This window comes from Diaporthe amygdali (assembly GCF_026229845.1).
Source record: "Diaporthe amygdali strain CAA958 chromosome Unknown NODE_9_length_1275696_cov_64_842800, whole genome shotgun sequence".
Classification (NCBI taxonomy): Eukaryota; Fungi; Ascomycota; class Sordariomycetes; order Diaporthales; family Diaporthaceae; genus Diaporthe; species Diaporthe amygdali.
In genome coordinates this window covers 519,911-538,500 of record NW_026517029.1, presented here as the reverse complement: position 1 = coordinate 538,500, position 18,590 = coordinate 519,911, and the positions used below count along the sequence as shown (strand labels likewise).

At 45.3% G+C, this 18,590-nt stretch overlaps 6 protein-coding genes across 6 annotated transcripts; 2 read left to right on the top strand and 4 right to left on the bottom strand.

Moving 5' to 3' along the window:
• Nucleotides 1-167: 167 nt before the first annotated feature.
• J7T55_012965 (cytochrome p450) lies at nt 168-2,170 on the bottom strand (the record flags this gene model as incomplete). Its single annotated transcript, XM_053141607.1, has 6 exons — nt 168-281; nt 354-911; nt 996-1,062; nt 1,124-1,244; nt 1,354-1,806; nt 2,002-2,170. The coding sequence occupies 6 exons, from the start codon at nt 2,168-2,170 to the stop codon at nt 168-170; spliced, it is 1,482 nt and encodes a 493-aa protein (XP_052995312.1).
• A 970-nt stretch (nt 2,171-3,140) lies between these two features.
• J7T55_012964 (S-adenosyl-L-methionine-dependent methyltransferase) lies at nt 3,141-4,630 on the top strand (the record flags this gene model as incomplete). Its single annotated transcript, XM_053141606.1, has 3 exons — nt 3,141-3,447; nt 3,507-3,636; nt 3,856-4,630. The coding sequence occupies 3 exons, from the start codon at nt 3,141-3,143 to the stop codon at nt 4,628-4,630; spliced, it is 1,212 nt and encodes a 403-aa protein (XP_052995311.1).
• Nucleotides 4,631-4,987: 357 nt separating this feature from the next.
• Nucleotides 4,988-7,277, bottom strand: J7T55_012963 (ion transporter; the record flags this gene model as incomplete). Its single annotated transcript, XM_053141605.1, has 3 exons — nt 4,988-5,599; nt 5,661-7,098; nt 7,171-7,277. The coding sequence occupies 3 exons, from the start codon at nt 7,275-7,277 to the stop codon at nt 4,988-4,990; spliced, it is 2,157 nt and encodes a 718-aa protein (XP_052995310.1).
• Nucleotides 7,278-8,985: 1,708 nt separating this feature from the next.
• Nucleotides 8,986-11,322, bottom strand: J7T55_012962 (uncharacterized protein; the record flags this gene model as incomplete). Its single annotated transcript, XM_053141604.1, has 7 exons — nt 8,986-9,221; nt 9,294-9,521; nt 9,607-9,718; nt 9,787-9,882; nt 10,068-10,711; nt 11,026-11,042; nt 11,177-11,322. 7 exons carry the CDS (start codon nt 11,320-11,322, stop codon nt 8,986-8,988), a joined length of 1,479 nt encoding a protein of 492 aa, XP_052995309.1.
• Nucleotides 11,323-12,107: 785 nt separating this feature from the next.
• J7T55_012961 (ldo keto reductase) lies at nt 12,108-13,328 on the bottom strand (the record flags this gene model as incomplete). The annotated part of the gene is made up of 3 exons (XM_053141603.1): nt 12,108-12,521; nt 12,611-13,105; nt 13,164-13,328. 3 exons carry the CDS (start codon nt 13,326-13,328, stop codon nt 12,108-12,110), a joined length of 1,074 nt encoding a protein of 357 aa, XP_052995308.1.
• A 714-nt stretch (nt 13,329-14,042) lies between these two features.
• Nucleotides 14,043-15,724, top strand: J7T55_012960 (Aquaporin-3; the record flags this gene model as incomplete). Its single annotated transcript, XM_053141602.1, has 5 exons — nt 14,043-14,085; nt 14,181-14,394; nt 14,456-14,571; nt 14,625-15,358; nt 15,482-15,724. The coding sequence occupies 5 exons, from the start codon at nt 14,043-14,045 to the stop codon at nt 15,722-15,724; spliced, it is 1,350 nt and encodes a 449-aa protein (XP_052995307.1).
• Between the last annotated feature and the right edge of the window lie 2,866 nt (nt 15,725-18,590).

The following is an 18,590-nucleotide window of genomic DNA, read 5'->3' as shown; positions in this document are numbered from 1 at the left end:
CTAGTGCCTTACGGCCACTCAAATCAGATCCCTCCCGGCCTAAATACCTTGGACAGAAATAAGCCCAGAGGAACGATGATGTCGAGCTAGGAAAATATGAGAAAAGGAGAATCGTGTCGTTCAAGGAGCCTAAGCTGGCAGTTCGAGTCATTTGATCCCGATACCTTCTACGCAGATTCCGTGACCTTCAATTCCATGTTCTCGTCGACCCAGACAGGCCAGCTAGCAGAGTCCCAGGGCGTCATTGGATGGGCTAGTTGCAAGTCAAAGTTGCGGAATAACTGCCAAAAATGTTAGCATTGAGCAGAGCCTGCTCTCGGATTTCTTGTCTCACGCAATCCAAATGTGCTTACCTCGAAGAAGATTTTGTTCAGCTCCATAAACGCTACCGGCCTTCCTGCACACATCCAACGGCCGTTTCCAAAGATCAACTCCACATTTCGCTGCATCTCAGACCTCTTCGTGTCATCGACCTCGAGAAACCTTTCGGGACGGAACAGGTTGGCATCCTCCCCAAAATGTCTCGTGCTTGCTAACATCGCTGAGGTATTCATGCCAATTGCCGTTCCCTCAGGGACAAACTTGCCACAAAGGGTGTCACCTCCTGCTGGTACGACCTTGGGGTACAACCCTGGGGCAGGTGAACGCATACGCATTCCTTCATATATCACCGCCTGCAGATAGGGAAGACGCTTCGCTTCTTCTATTTTGATAGGTTGATGAGAGACTCTACCGTCTTTGATTGCTTCCTTGACTTCGTTTTTGAGACGGTGGTACACCATAGGTGCGGACAGAATGTGTAGAACGGTCACGCGAATGACGGAAGCTGTGGTCTCAGATCCAGCGACGATCATGAAGAGAGCCTCGTTCTCGCACTGATCCTGGGTGAGACCGTGGGATAAGAAGGAGCCCTAAACTTAGCGTTAGTCGAATCCAGCTGTCTTGAGAGCATTGGAAACATCTTCATAGGTCTCATCAGTCGGCATATTACTTACCAGCATGTCGTCTACGCGCGCGCTCTTCGGCTTCGCCATCCTCTTCTCTATAACATCGTGGCCTACTCTGGTACTCGGTGTCAATATTCTTATCCTGAGGTGCAGAGGGCAACTAGGAAACAACTTACTTCATAAGTTTGCCCAAACCCTTTTCGTCTGTCATCCTGGGACCGAGCAGCTTGAGGAAAACGGACGAATAGAGTATGTCTCGAAGCCAAGGGACGTCTAATGTGATACCCATGAATTGCCCTTTTCTACGTTAGTCACCTGCTACGAAGCTCAAGTCGACGCATTTTGAAAAAGTCTTCAAAAGGAAAATGCGGTCGTGCAACCGCACCGGGATAAAGGATATACTGACAATTATCACGGACCCCGGCTAGGAAGTCAAATAGATCTTCCTCTTTCTCAAGATACCCGAACGCTTCACCGAACCCGGCTTTCGTGATAACATCCATGGTGAAATATGATGTCAGCGTCCCAAAGTCAAGGAGCTTTGCGCCGTTGAGGTATTTATTTCGGACAACTCCCACGAAAGATGTGATCTGAGCATCAACACCCGGCTCCAATGCCGAGTTCTTGTCACCGTAACCGATTGCAGTCTTCGCCTTGATATCATCGTGAGCTCTGGTATCCAGCGTTGTGAACATACTGTACGTATATGGGTTCCAACGACCACCAGTGTACCAGGCATCTCGGGTGTACTGGGCCCTGGCGGAGGTTAATCTGCGGAGGACATCGGGGTCGTCTGTCGTGAGCTCGTTCGGGCCGACGCGAACCAAGTGTCCAAACTTTGTCAGCTCATCACGGTAGACTGCGGCATTTGGGGTTAGCAATCAAGTCACTGAGGGAAAAGCTTTGATCAAAAGTATGTCGAAGCAGCCACCACATGCCTAGTCTCGAAAGTTGCAGTCTGACAAAGTGCTTCGATCCAAGCAGTGAAGCAGACTGCCGGTAAAGCAGGTGATTTCACCGGGGTAATCTAAAATTGAATCTGGAAGCTGCTTACTGTAGTACTGACGACCACTTTGTTGGAGATATGCCAGATACAAATATGAGAACCGACCAAAGAAAGGCCCTGGTATGTGCCGAAGGCGATACCACGAATGGATTGCGGTTACCAGATACAAGAGTACAGACAAGGACACCAAAGCGAGACCTGCTTGGAGGAGACTCATGTTGTGAAGAACTGCTACATCCATACTGGGCGTTAGGCATTTACTTTTCAAATTCACGAGCTCAGGACAGTGGTGAAAAGCAAAAGAAATATAGTTTTCAGAATGTCTTCATTGCGACTGCCGAAAATTGATGGTCAGCAACGGTCTTGGCCAATCTTTTGAACAGCATAGTGAATAGTGCTTACTCTTTGTACCCACTCTGGCATACCAACGAGGTAGTATCCGGCCTGTCGATCACGGTAAAGGCGCCTGTTCTTGATCCATGTAGTTTCAAATACAACCTCTCATGTCAATAGGAATTATCATTGTGCCTGCACACCCCTCACTTCGATGCTACACATAATCAGTGCGCGTGGGTCTTCGTGAGCTACTCATTGGCGATCTTTCCAAATTCGAGTATGACAACGGGACTTCCTCGCGTGAGGGCATGGGTTGGCTAGACTGGCCCAGTCACAAGCACTTCTTGAGTTCGGAGCGTAGCCGCTTCGAGTCCTGTGAACGTGTTCTTGGTTGCGTTGGGCAGGAGTTAGCGAAGATGTCATCCAGGTACGCGTACACGCACATGCAGGACTATCCCAGTCAATGAATCAGATCCCTTAAATCAGAGGCTGACAGAACTGGGCCTGGCGTGAAGAGAATACGCTGCAGGGAAGTGGAGATGGAGAGCTGTCATATTCATGTCAATTCATGTCAAAACATTATTCGACCCTTGGGAGCAGGAGGGTCCACTGTAAGTCAGTATTTATGGATGCCGAGAGAAGAAGTCACGCGATATCCACATATATCGCGCTGCTTCGCAAACGTTGTCCGGTGTTAGTGCCTGGCAGAGAGTATTGACCCTGGTGGGTTGGCATTTGAGGGATATGAAAGAGCGGAAGCACCTTACCTTGATCAAGTTGATGCTGATTTTATGGCTATCATCTTTCCTCCGCACTCTCTCGATGAAGTGTCCAAGCTCATCACCATCTAAATGGATACCAAGCCCCACAACGTGGTCGAAGTGCTCGACTCCATCTCAGGGCAGTCGTTTGATACAAACGCTGATCGTTACGAAGCAAAGGAGGCGGCAAGGCGGCTTTTGGCTCGTATAGAAACTCCATTCGAAAGATCATGGGCTCTATCATTTGAGACGCCAGTGCTCATAGCGGGACTACAAATTTGTCAAGATCTCGGTATATGGTCCACATGGGCCGCCAAACATGACAATAATGAAGATATTCAGACTCTGGACGGGGTCATAGATATGTGTAACGTTCCAGTGCAGCCAAACCTCCTTCGTCAGTCCAAATTCTTCCCTTAACCATTGAACCATGTGTCTCATCTTTTATTTTCAAAGGCCGGTTCTTGAGACATCTTGCTGCAACAAATGTGCTGGAGGAGACCGGAGTCGACACGTGGAAGCTCAGTCCATTTGCGAAAGCCATAGGAAAGGACACCACTAACATCGGTCTTTCTGTACAATGCGGGTAAGTTCGAGATTTATTATCACCATGAAGTGTAAGATGTTATTTGTTGGTCAGTGACACCATTGACCCGGTGACAAAGTGGTCTTGCTACTTGGACATTGGAAGGTAATACCAGACCGCGTACAATGGATCTGGAATGTGCAACCGAGTTCAATGTAAAATTGCTACATACTACATCTCTTTAGCTCCGAGGCAAACCTTGCTAACTCAATTATTCAGACTGGATCACACTATTCCCTGCGGCGTAAACCTCGCAGGTTTTCTCGCCAAGCATCGCTATCAAGAACCTCTTGATAAGGCAAAATTTGATAATTATACTGATCTATTCGGGAGTGACTTCTTTGACCTCTGCCAACGCAACCCTTCAGTCGGTGGGAGTTTTATTGGGCTAATGACTGCCCTCGCTAACCATAAAATGGATTGGACCGAGGTCTATAATACAGCTGGTCTTGTTCAAGGCGCGGATCTGTCTAGTTCAGGGCCAGCTCTCTTTGTGGACATTGGTGGAGCACACGGGCTTGACACTGCTCGGTTCCTTGCGAAGCACCCAAACCTGCCAGCCTCGGCAAAATTAGTTGTGCAGGATCTACCAGAGGTAGTTTCCACCCATGCGAAAACGGCACTGAGCCCAAGAATTGAGAGAATGGCATACGATTTCTTTCAACCGCAACCGTTGCTGGGTGCAAGGACCTACTTTCTGCATGCGGTTCCGCACGATTGGCCAGACGGGGAGTGCAAGCGGATCTTCCAGAACATAAAGACGGCGATGCTTAAGGGCTATTCGAAGCTTCTGATATACGAGGTCGTATTACCAAACAAGGGAGCAACAAGCCTAATGACAACGCTTGACTTACAGCTCATGAACCTCACGTCTGGATTCGAGAGAACTGAAAGGGGTTGGGAAAAGCTGTTGGGCGAAGTTGGTTTTGGAATCCTTCAGATTTTCCGACATCCTGGAGCTGTGGAGAGCGTAATTGAGGTTGAATTACTATGAGACTTTTCAGGTAACACTATATATGGTCTTGCATGTCAAACTTTGAGATGGGCCTAAGTGCTTAGTCTTCTATGGTCTACCTAGCTATGGCCCTGTCGTCACATTGAAGGTTTTATCTCCATCGAGTACAGAATCGTCATCATATAGACAGTTTGCGAACCTAGATATACCGCGAGACTGGACCAAGTGGTTGGTCTTCTACTGTAGTTCCAGTTTATGCATGGCACCGGATTGTCCAGCATGGAACCATTTTGGATTGCATGATGACCTGAGTGGACTTTTCCTCCTCGGTAGTTGTGGACAACATGCAGATGAAATTTTGAGCTGCACCAATGTCTCAATTCGCCCGCTGATGCGTTAATCGGATGGGCCCTGGTCGTGCTTCACCAACGCGGCTCTCACTTCCTCAACCTGGGTGCTCAATTCCTTCAACATGCGCATCATTTCGCCCAAGTCAGCCGTATTTAATGCCTGTGTGGCTGGTCCTGTCGCTGTCTCAGCAGCAGGACCCTTTGCTGATGCTGGCGTTGCGGCCACTGGCGAAGCAGACGCTGGCGGCGCAGCAACAGTAGTGGATGTCGTCTTGACCCTTCCATTGGTGTCTTGGGAAGCCCCAGTCTTCTTTGTTGGCCTCTTAGACGCTTGAGATAGCAGAGCTGCGGGCACCTTCAGTTTTCCAGTCTTAGTGAGGCTGTGTTTCTTGCTTGATGACGCGGTATTGGTTTTTCCCTTGATCGGCCGAATTTGATTTGTGCCTGTTGCGGAATCGAGAGCATCGAAGCCGAAACTCATTGCCGCCCGTTCAGCCTCCTCACGCTGCATGGCTAGGGCTTCCCAGCGCTCAAATACCCAGATAGCACCGATGAAGGGGACGTGGGTTGCTTTGAGCAGGATTATGCGTATCTTATGCGCTGTCGTCTCCGAGACAACAAAGAGAAGGGGTCGGAACAAGACCACTGGGATTAAATTCTGGAGATATTTAGCATTAGATGTGAATCGGTGGTATTTGTTAGCAGGGAGTAACACTTACGAACGGAGCCTGGAAATAAGTCAGCTTGTCTGAAGTGACTGCTTCCAGGACATAGACTGAATACACATAAAGGTATTCTTCGCGAGATGAGTCGAGTACTTGACGCAGACTATTGCTAATGTGTGCCATCATGGAGGTGATGAGAAGCTGGTTGGTCAAACACACAAAGACGATCATCACCGGTAGTCCAAGGTATGGCGAGACTTGTCTAGCTATGTCAAAGCCAATAACACCCGCGCCGAAGAAAGCCTTTAGCACGGTAATGGAGAGCGCGTCCAGCGGATAATGCCCCCGAGCTAGCATGATGAAGGTGGTGAAGAATCCAAGATAGATGATCAACGTAAATCCCAAGAAGCGGATGAACTGCTTGCCCATCTCTTTCAAGCATGGCAAGAGACTACCATAGTAAGGACTCAGGCTGACCAGTGAGAAAATCCGCGGAGTCAGAAGCAGCGAGTGGAGCGCCAAGATGTTGAACGCCCATTCCATGGTCGTGTCGCTACCAGTGCTCAAGCCGATCATACGTAGCACAAAGAAAGCGATGCCGATTAGTGCGATGCCAATATCCCACATTGACCAGATATCTGTGGCGTAGAAGTAAATGCCAGACTCAACGAAATCGTCCAGTTCGTCAAAGACAAAACCCAGAACGAAGACGTAAAATAAGACCTCCCATCCAGTGACATACTCCTTGACTCGTTCCAGGGACACGATATAAAACAGCCCCAGGAAAGAGAGGAAAAAGAAGATTTCGAATATCTTCATGTACCGAGGTACTCGTAGTCGGCACCAGTAGTCCCCAGAGTTCTTGCTGTGGAAGCGCGGCTTCTTTACAGCGTTCACCCTGAGCCTGTTCCAGAAGACAATCTTTCCGTACCAGATACCATCCACGATGTCTTGGATAGCTCGCTGACTGAGGAACTTCTTGGCTCCGGAAACGGCTGCGATCTCAAGAGTATTGAGATTCATGAACGGCTCAGAGAAGCCTTCGCCATTATTGGCCTTGTTGTCGTCTCCATTCACATCGTTGCCATTGCTGTTCCGATGCCCGTTGATGAGGTGAGCGACTCGGCCGTTGGTGTGTGCAGGGCGACTCCTGTGAGACAAGAGGCCAGTTTCTTCATCATCGGAATCATCATCTTCGTCGTCATCGCGCAGTTCAAACAGCAAGTATTCCAGAGCATCTTGCTTGGACAGCGTCAGAACAAATTGCCAAGCCACCAGTTCGCTGGCAAAACCACGCGATTCGTTGATGCCGCAGTCATCATCAGACTCGATGGCCTTGAAGTGGCCCTTCAGGGCGACCAGAGCGGCGACGATGGCATTGTGATGACATTCCGTGGCCAGGTAGTCAATAAGCGGTTGAAGTGGCTGGAGGTGCTTGCTGCTACGAAGGTCTTCCCAGCTCAAAGGTGAGTCGACAGCCTCAATGATGTAGCTAGAGTTGTTCAAGTCAGCTCGACCTTCACCGTGCCTGACCGCAAAGAACGACATAAAATGATCGACTCACAGTGCTAGCTTCTTCGAGATCTCGGCGAAGGTGTCGTCATCCTTGATAGTTGGCACGTCCGGAAGACCAGGAGCGTTTTGCAAGAGGGTTACCGATTCCGACGCCATGGCTGCTGACGGTGAATTCAGGCAATGTCGACAGAATCAAATCTTCTTTCCCCACGAGCCCGAAAGTTATTTACGTGTCGAGAAGATCACCGCAAAGGAATTTTAGGGGTCCGTTCTGACTCCACCGGAGATCCACAGCTGAGGTTCGTTGGCGAGCAAGGTGAGCACGGTTCAGGCGGACCAATTTCAACCGCGATTTAGTTCAGCTCATCTGACGTGTCAGTACATGGCCAGTCGTGTATGCGGCTAAAAAGGGGTGAATGTGAAACTCTGTAGTACTATAGCCCTCTCACCGCAGGATTTTGACTTGTAAGTGCAGCGGATCCCCTAGAGTATCCTTGTGGCTAGAAAAGTGGCTATAGGTTGACAGCAAATCGACCGTGGGGCCACCGCCGCCAGAGTTTTCAACCCTCTATATTTCTCACGCGTTCGGACACGTCTAATGCAAGAAGACTATGTGCAGGGTTTCGATCTTGCAACAAGTTACGTACAAATCTCAACTCAGCCCCATGCACGGCGAGTTGCCTGATTCCGGAACCCACAAAGAGTCCGGGGCTTTACTGGGCTGAGTCGAGAAATCTTGCGTGCTTCGTCTCTATGAGCAGCAGCCAGATTCTTGAAAGCCCGCAGGCCTGTGTCCTCGTTTCGTGCTGGCTATGGCGGTTTTTTTTCTCTTTCGGAATTCTAATTTTCGAAAACATTGCTTTCTTTTCCTATCCGTTCATGATCACGGGTTTTCTTTCGGCCATCGGATAGCCGTCAAAATCCCACGGTCAGTTGAATATTGTCCATTGTCGTGTCTGCCAGATGCGTGGTCTTCTCGCTGATCAAACACGGTACAGAACAAAAGTGTCGTGGCGTCAATGAGTCTCTGTGCATAGTGCAGGCTGGATATGTTGTAACATGGCCAGTGTGACATGGAATTATCTATATCATAGCAATACGGAATCCAGGTTTCATGAGACTTGCAGTACAATCTGCTTTTGATATGCTCCTCGACCTCAAGTATAACATCTTCCGGTTTTGTGGTTCCAAAAAGAGACGCCAACTCGGCAGCGGACGGAAGTTTCGTTCTATTCCGTATGAGTCAGGGAAAAGGTTCGCACTCCTCCGCACGTGTAGCTCGTGTGGCATGCATACCGTAGACGATGCGGTGGGCACAAGTTTGTATGTAGGTCCTGAGTCGCAGCAGCAGAGTCTTGGACTCGGAGATTCCTGGCTAAACATTTTTAACATTTCTTCTTGCATATCTAGTACTCCAGCACCTAGCCCTGCAACGTGTGAGGCTAGCTCCCACTAAATTTGGACTTGTGAAGGTATGCATCATGTCCTGAGTCGACATAAGAGCGAAGCTACTCTGCAAAACGTAAATAGAATAGTACCGTTGATACCTGGTTCGAGACAGCTGCCTTTCATAATCAATTCTTTTGACCCTCACTATTCCAATCTGGTCTGAGCAGGTTGTCAAGTTGCCCTGATGATAGCGAGGCGGTTCGTAACCCTACAATAGTGAAGCGATTCGCGCTTAGCCCAACTATAGAAGCCCCTTCAATCTTTTCACCCTCGCACAAAAATAGGGGAATGACATTCACTAGCACCTTTCACAAAGGACGTTGATGCAAAGAATACATTGCGTTGGTTTTTCATTTTGTTTGTGTCTAACTACTCGTGCTAGGCTTGAAGTATATATATATATATATATGACGCTTCATGCAGCATCCATCCAGGACCGAACGTGGTCGTTTCGGGGGCTCTTTCGTTTGACCGTCGAGCTTGTGAGGTCTATAGTCACATTCTGAGTGCTACAGCCCGCAACAGGATAGTTTTGGGCATATGTGCCACCGAGAACGCTAGTGAGCCAAAGCAATGCCCTGGGGCGGCCGTTGCTATTCTCCGGCCCGTGAGTACCAGCGGTGTTACGTTGATAAAAGATGTTGGCACCGACTCCACGTGAAATGTCAGCATTACTGCTTTGATAATCGCATACATCGCCAAGGCTGGATTTTCGAGGCTTACTGTTGCAATACCTATCCACCAAAGCATCTGTATCTGCAATAACACTGATCTCGTCCTCGATAGCCTTGTATGCAAATATGGGCATCTGTGGTACCCCGTGGTAGCCCATGATCCCGTCTTTTTCTATAATCCCTATTATCGAAGGACTTGTGATATCAGCGATGCCTCCGATGAAATAGTCCCCAATGTCCTGATAAGCATATACTGCGGATGCCTGCCTCACGGTGTCTATTTATGTTAGTTACACGCGATGGAATTGAGCGCAAATTGTGTATCCAGCGAAGCATCGCAGCTGGTATCAAGCTGTACGTACAATTGAGCGCTGCTAAGAATCCGGTTGCATTGAAAGGGCCCTCAGTTTTCAGTCTCGAGAGCAAAAACTCTCTCTCCGTAGGGTATTGACTAGAAAGTCCCAAAAAAGAAGACTATGCGTATTATCATGTCAGCAAGTAATTTGAGAGGTTGGGCACTACGCTCCGGTACGTCAACTTACCGGAGCCAGTCCAATTGCATTGGACTTGTTGATAGTGTACAAAACGCTCGTCACATTAGGTGTCAAGCCTCCGAGAGCAGCACCACTGAAGTTCATCTGTTACGCGCCAGGAATCAGCTTTCACAAGAGCTTCCAGAATCTCAGGCGCCATTCGAGGGGCGGAGGGTTCCAGATGACGAGGGCTCCTGCTTCTACCCAATGCCAGTCACGATGCAGTCCGCTTAGGAAGATAAGAGGCCAAGGAAGTTAGATGAAGCGTGGATTGAAGACAGGGAACTGACCTCTGGCGCATACTGAACCGCCAGTTCGGCCGCCCACTCGCTTGCTAGAGCACCACCTGAGTAGCCCCACATGGCAAATCTCGCTCCACTATCCAGCCCGAGCGTTTCGTGCGCATTGAAAGCAGCGCGTATTGAATCGATAGTTGCATGTCCAGATTGGACCCCGGCAGTGAAACTGGCAAATGGCCCTTCATAATCCGGAACATTCACAAACCAGCCAGATGACAGGCCCGTGCTAATGTCGCTGAGAGAGTCAGTACCGTCAGTGGTATAGAAAGCGTAGCTAGGACTCGCATCGAGCCAGGCCGAGTCGTATGGGATCTGATACGAGAGAAGAGCCGGGGAGACAGTGACAGGCACAAAAACGGTGGTTACAGCCCAGTCAGGCTTGTATTGACTGTTGGTCGTCCGGTAGAGAATGTTGTACGCGGAGGAGCAGTTGCTAGCGAGCGAAGTAAGATTTCCTGGAGCCTCGCGAATTCGTAAAATGTCCCCTGGTTTCGCGGTCTCAAAACCATCAGGGGCGGTATACCACGGGTCCTGGAGTGGAGGGATGGGCGCTACCAGCGTGCCGCTGCCCTGCTGCTTCTTCGAGACGGTGGAAAATTGTCTACTAGAGGTGGGAGAGGCTAGACTCCGGGACACTAGGCATGCCAAAGTCAGCACTACCGAGAGATATGACAGCATCTTGGGAGGTGAAAGTGAAGCAAAAATTAAAAGCTTCTCAGAATCCTCATGTGTGTGAAGGAATCGGTGTTGCTGTCGAGAATCTTTGTTCGGCGGGAGCAACATTGAACCCACAGGGGGCTAGATATATGGATACATCATGACTATGCACGCACCCTTCCGCTTAGATTCACCGCGTCAGTCTCGGCGTCAAGTTCATGTTAATCCAACGGATCAGCCACTACGGTGCAATGGTTCCTGTGCAGATTCCGGCCTCTCGTCCAAAGCGGACGCCTCACTGCGGTTGCACTGCAGGCAAGTAGTGTCGATAACTGTTCGTCCTGATTCTGGATACTACTCCCCCACCTGCAGCTGGACACCGCTTAGTATTGGCGCATCTTTAGGGTTCAGTAGCACGTAGCTTTGACTACCCAGGCACGTACCAGGTATCTCGGGCACCTCGGGTCATGGTGAGCAGGGATGTGACCTTTACCTTGCCCAACCGCCTCGTTCCTGAGGAACCCTCTGCTTTAGGCAGGTGTTCAACTGCGGGGAACTCCAGGTCAGACCTCGGAAGGGTCTGAGACATCGGGATTTTTCAGAGGTAGATATGACGCTATATAGCATCGCCAAGGTAAGAGGAGCAACCTGATGGAACACAACACATCCTACCAGTATGAGAACAGCTTTGTTTCTGCCCCCTCTTGCCTGGCCCTTTCGTCCAGCTTTCAATGGGATCCGGAGCCATGCAAGTAAGCACCTTACGAACGCAGATTAGCTGCTACCAATCCGACATACTTAAGTAGCACATGATCTGAACTCAGAAGAAGATCAACTTCCGTCAACTTTCTCTTGGCTATTTCACAGACTTGACTCTTATCAGGGCAAACCAAATCTGGAACTCAATTCCGGCATTGATTGAATCTCTTGACAGGACATGCACGTCGACTGAGCTCCGCAGGGACTATGCGAGTTTGTAAAGTCAACACTAATGCATTTGGTCAAGCCCCATCATGTATTCAGATCACGCTCTACGTGCCCAGAGACCTGCAGACTGATAGCCTAACCAGGTCCTACCTGGGACATTGCAAGGCGTTACCCCATGGACCCAGAGAAAACAGGCGAAAGCTCTCTGGAGCTGAGCAAGCGATGGCGTCGCTGGTGATGCCCTATAATCAAACACTCCTATCATGATGAAGGAAGCCGTAGTATGGCGATATACTCTCAAGAGTAAGAGGAAGAGGAAGAACAACTCTTAGAGACTTCTCTAGCTTAAAAATTTCACAGTCTTTATTGCATAATGACTTTTCTTCTCCATATCCTTTTTGTAACCTCTCTTGACAGTAGTAAGTGCTTGACATCCGCATTTGACAATCATGTGTGACCCGAGATCTTCTTCGGCTCGTAGAGCTCCTCTAAGTACTTGACCTCCTCTTCGGTCAGAACCTTCCCTTTCGCTGTGACAGCCTGGTCGATTCTCTCCACCTTACTGAAGCCAATGATTGGGCTGGTGACTTTGGCATTGATCCAAGCCAAGGACACATGCGCCATTGGCCAGTCTTTCTTTTCCGCAGTCTCAATGACCCTCTTAATGATTGCCAAATCCGTCTCAGGAATTTCTGAATTGGCTTTCTCCCCCTTGCTGCGTTCTGTTGAACCGAACTCGTCGGGCCGTCGTGCAAGGTGGCCACGGCACAAAGGTGCCCATGGGATGAGACCAACACCGGTGTCGTCGCAGAATTTGTTCATTTCACGCTCTTCTTCACGGTACAGAAGATTGTAGTGGTTCTATTGCGATTATTATTAGCCAAACCAGAAGCAAATAAAAAAGAGGTGTGAAGGGATCTTTATACAGCCTGGGTCTGCAAATTACTCACCTGCATACTTATGAATTTCGTCCACCCATTTTTCTCAGCGCAAAACTGAAGCTGCGCGAACTGATATGCCCACATGCTGGAGGCACCGATATAACGGACCTTGCCGCTCTGTACAAGGTCATGAAGGGCTTTCATGGTCTCCTCGATTGGTACTGTGGCATCAAAGCGGTGGATTTGGAGCAGATCAATGTACGGAGTGTCGAGACGCTTCAGTGAAGCCTCGACCTGGTTGAATATGGCAGATCGCCCTAGACCAAACTGGTTCTGGTAGTCCTTGGACGCTTGGAAGAGGTCCCTCTGCATAACATAGCGGCCTTCGGGGTCTTCTGCGACGGCGCCGTAGCATTTGCTGAGAATGACAATCTTATGTCGCGGAATGCCAAAGCTTTTCAGGGCCTTTCCAATGATTTCCTCGCTTACCCCATTCGAGTAGACGTTGGCGGTGTCCCATGTATTCAAACCCTCATCGTAGGCCTTTTTCAGAAGTGGCAGGGCCTTGAATAATCAATTAGTAACAGAATTGACCTAGTTGTTCGGGCATTCACAAACTGACCTCCGCCTCACCAATCGCCCACGGAAGAGTCCTTGGATCACCAAAGCTCATGCAGCCAAAAATTGGCACCGAGACGCGAAGGCCACTCTTTCCAAGCTGGCGGTACTCGCATTTCGAATTCGCTAGACTCTCCTTGAGCTTGGGAGGTACTGGTAACTGGGCCATGATTTATGGAATGGTGGACTGGGAGAGAGTTGTTTAGAGAGGTGATGGTTGTGAAAGGTTCAGTCCGTCTGTCTACTTCTAGCGAGTTTCGCAAAACACAGTGACGCAACTATTTAACCGGTCCAAAGAGTAACGAAGCGGGGTTGCATCGAAATGATGTTTACAGTCTCGGTGTTTGTCCCCGGCTGCATCGGACTTAACCTAATAACCGGCCGTCTGTCTGCCTCACATCGTAATCAGTGTCACTCGAAATTTGACAACGATGAACCTAAAATGAAGGTATCACAGATTACAATTACATATCAACAGTCTCACAGAACGAAGTGACCCGTCATTTCACGGCGTATCAATATCCTATGTCAAGCAGGACATCCACATTAGCGCAGTATTTGAGTTACTTGAATCCACTTGTCCAGGGAAGAGTTCCTGCCGTGCTCTCGGTCCCCGCACGATGGCATAACCCCAGCTAGTGAAAGAAATCGGTCTCTTGGAACGCAGGAGTGGCCTCGTGCCGACTTCCGAGGGGTATAAGCTTCCTTGGCCTTCGGGAACCACAAAGACTGGCTGCTGTGGCTGCCGTGGGGGTGTCACTGGAACTCCTAACCTTATTTACTGCAGCATTACTTTGCACGTTGATGTTCTTGCAGGCGCGGTTTCTCGACAGCCCTGCATACTGAGATTTGAGCCGCGAAACGAGAAAAGAGTCAAAATGTCATGCTCGATCTAGAACCAGTGCTCAGTGCCGAGTTTCAGGCGCGTATCCTTACGGATATTTCTTCAACTATGGCCCTAGTTCGGGGAGGCTTGACCCATCCTCGGTCCTTTTACATTCGGTAGCATCAAATTCCCCAGATTCTGGCCCCTTTCCAACTTCGTTCCCCACGAATTACCCCAGGTCGAGTCCTTGCCCTTCCGCGTCACGACCAATGGGATGTCGTAGTAGCGTCGAAGGGAACCTCGGCATTGTGATGGCATCAACAAGTGTGTTCCCAGTCGCCACTAGTGCGGCAAGCCTTTCCCGGATGAACCACAATGGCCAGGGACACCGCATCCTATTGTCCGTGCTGTAAGCAATTAGCAGTACGTGCTTCTTGGTGCCACCAAAGTATTGCCTGGCCCTGTTCAAGATCAATGACGCCGGAGCTGCGGATGTTCGAGGACGGCATGCTCATCCTTGAGTTGCCCCTCCGCCGCCGCCGCCTACAATATGTGCTTGCCCCCAATCTCATCCATAGAAAGGGGGGTCTGATTCTTTGCTTGAGACCGTGACAATCAATTTAACTTGAACTTTTCCAGAAAACGGTTACCGCTATTCTCCAGCACTCTTTCAACTCTCGAGTTGGGGTTCTGACCGTTCGTCCCTCAGAATGTCGGATATCAACCGCCTCCAGACCAACGACCTTGAAATCGGTGTTACAGAAGCTGTCGTCGGTCACGTCAGTCGCCAGGTCGTGCAGAGGAAACCCGTCTCACAGCGCATTCTCGACTTCGAACATGCTCGACCGCGATGGCTCAGGGAGTGCATGGCGGAAGCCACAGGGACATTCTTTTATGTCTTCCCGGGTATCGCTAGTATCGCATCTTTTACATTGAACCTAGAGAACCCTCTCGGAGTCACAGCGTTTGGCAGTATCTTCCAGATCGGATGGGCGTTCGCAGTTGGCATTGCCTTTGCCATTATCACTTGCGCATCAACGAGCGGCGGCCATTTCAACCCGGCTATCACGATTGCTCTTGCGCTCTGGCAAGGCTTCCCGTGGAAAAAGGTGCCATATTATATCTTCAGCCAGATATTCGGCGCTTTCATAGCTGGGTTGGTTCTTATGGGAATGTACTGGCCTGAGATACAACTCGCAAACGAGCAGTTTCTGGCAGCTGGAAAACCACTGGTTGCTAATGGAGCACCAGCCTCGATCCTGTGCTCCTTTCCTAACCCAAATCAAACAAATTTAGGATGGGTCTTCATGACAGAGTTCTTTGTCGACTCTTTCATCGGAATTATAATCTGGAGCTGTTTGGATCCAGCAAATGTAAGTTATATTCGTGAAGAGTCTCCCTACTTGCTGTTGAAGTCCTAATCGGACTGAGCGCAACTCTCTGTCTCTTGACTCTTTCTAAACCCTTGCTTGGAACAATGACTGACCGGCTCATAGCCTTTCGTTTCACCATACGCAGCACCGTTCATCATTGGTCTCGCTTACGGGAATATGGTGTGGGGATTCGCCGATATCACAATTAGTACCAACCTCGCAAGAGACCTAGGCACAAGGCTTGTCGCCTTGATATTCTATGGCCGGGAGGCCTTCACCTACATGGGTTACGCCCCTATTGCTATTCTTGTTAATATCCCTGCAACCTTGTTCGCTACCGCTTACTGTAAGTACCTCTTCTGTTAGCTAGGTCACGTATTCGAATACGATGTGTGTTTGGGGATGTTGGTGTTTATTTGGGTGTGGGTTGCTTACTTGGTTATAGGAAGCAGCTAAAGGCTGCATCCCTCTAAGGCCTACTTATAGCTATAGGCCTAATAGACTAATCAGCTTGCTACAAATACTAACGCTATAATTTATATACTAGTAGTCTTTTATTAAGTATATATATATACCTATAGGCATTAAAAACCCCTTTAAAAACTATTTTTTATATAACTTAAACTTAAAACCTTAATAATTAAAGTAATTGCTTATATATTTTAACTAAGTGCTTAAACAATCTAAGTATTTAATTTCCCTAAATCTATCTAAGGGTTTCTAAAATAAGCGGGTTTATTAAGTTTAAATAAAAATTACTATAATACCTTTATTACTAAAATTGCTTTTTAAGTTAATATCTAATAATTGCTTTTGCCTTATAAATAACTTTATTTTAAAATAGTTTATAAACTTATAATTCTACTGTTTAAAGGATAAATAAATAAAAATAAACCTTTAAGCTAAGCTAGCACTAGCTAGTCTAACTAATAATACTAATATAACCTTATCCTAAATATTAAGTAATAATAAAATAAAATAAAATAAAAAGAAAAAGTATAATTAGCGGATTTAATAGATTTAGTAAATTTAGTAAATAGTAGTAAATAATAAAAATATAAAATTAATTAATTAACTAATTAACTTTTAGTATATAAGTATTAGTACTATAAAATCTAACTAAAGATACCTATTAAATATTAAATAGCATTTAGCCTATAGGATAATAATAACCCTTATTATTTAAACCCTTAATATATAAGCTATACTATAAAAACTTACTATAAGGTATACTTTTAGGATAAATTTAAGGAAATGTAGCTTGGAGGTATAAACTGTTAATTAATATAAGCTAATTTAAGGGTAATAAGACTAATCTAAAGTTTTACTACCTAAGTCTAATATACTTTATTATTACAAATTAATTCCACCTCTAATAGTCTTTTCTTTTATTAAGTTAATTAATCCTAATCTATATAGCCCTTAATTTTAATAATTAACTTATTAATAGTTACAAACCATTCAAATGCTTTATTTAAATTAACTTTAGTAAATACATTTACTAAGTTATTATTACTATTAATCTAGCACAGCTTATAAATCTTTTGCCGCTTATATAACTATTAAAGTGCTATTATATCTATCATTAGTCACTTCTCTTTAATAATTCCTAACTTAATAAAATACTTATAAAAAAAGTACAAGTCTATATAGATTATTAGCAGTATTATAAGAGTATTAAGGCAAGCTATAATCTACTAAAGAATTGCAGTAAGTACAATTCCTATATTAAAGCCATTAACTATACTATAAATCTCTAAAGTAAGTATACTTTATATAACTCTCTTATACTTAATTAAAAACTAGTACAAAATATTACTAATTATCTCCCACTCCATAAAATTAATACCTCTCTTCTTATTAACTAAAATAATTAAAAAGCTAATTTAAGAACTAAAATCCTAGTTATTTATAAAGGAACTATCTATAAAAACTACAAATTTAGCTAAAGTAAGGTTAATAAGAATATATTATAATCTACAGCTAAAGTTTTATACTTACTATTAAAGCTAACAATTAAGTTTAATATATACAGCATTATCCAGATCTCAAATCTAAACAGCTATAAACAGATTAAAAGCTGCTTCTAATTAATATATAAATGCTAAATATACTCCACAAACACATTATTCAAAGTATTTCTAAACATAGTCTAAAAACTTAATATCAACTAAATTAATTTTTACACTTTAACCCTTTTAAATAAGGTTAATAGATTTATTAGGATCTATAATAATCTTTATACTATTAAAGTTAAGAGGGTTATCAACTGCAAATCTAATCTTTAGCTTACAGCAAATCTATTCCTCCTAAATCTTCTCCTCTTCCAACATCAAAAAGGCAGGAATAACTACTAAAAGGGTATTATCTATCTATATAGCTACAATACCAAAGCAATCCTAATTATAAATAGAAATCAAAAGGCATAAGTTATAAGTAAACATTTCCATACCCAACTTATTACAGTAATAGCAATAATATATCGCCTACTAATAAACGCCTATTTTAGTAATACTATAAATGTAATAATTATAGCTGGTTTCTGGCTGATAAACCTAGTAAGCGGGTTTATATTTAGGGAATATTTAAAGTGGTAATATTTTAAGTAATATATAACAATAGTGGATTAAAAGCTTTATAGCTATTCTAAGTAAATATTTAAATTAACTACTAAAAAGCTATTTTAAGCTAATATTATTTACTAGTAATAAGTATGATTTATATAGTTTATCTTTTTAATTAGAGTAATAGGAGTATTACTTTTAGCAGCTTATTTAAAGCGTTACTTATTTAGAGCAGTAGGAGTATTAAATTATTTAAATTATTTAGAGTAAAGCGTTGCTTTAATTATTTTAGTTATCCTTTTACTTTATTATATAACTTGCTTTTATTATATAGTAAATCCTTTTAAGCTTATTTTGCTAGCTTATAGGGTTTATTTGCACTTTTAAAGGATTAATAATACTTTTTTAGTTTTATTTCTATTATATTTATAATATTATTCCCCTTTTTTATTATTTCTTTATTTTTAAAAAACCTAAATAAGTTTTTTTTTCTCTTATTTCTTTTTATATATTTATTATATTTATTTTACTAATAATTATATTATTATATATAAAAAAACTGCATTTTAAGAAATTAGATTAATATAATTAACTATTTACATTTATTAAATTATTAAGTTTTAAAATTATACTTTATTTATTTTATTTTATAAAAGGGTAGTTTTATT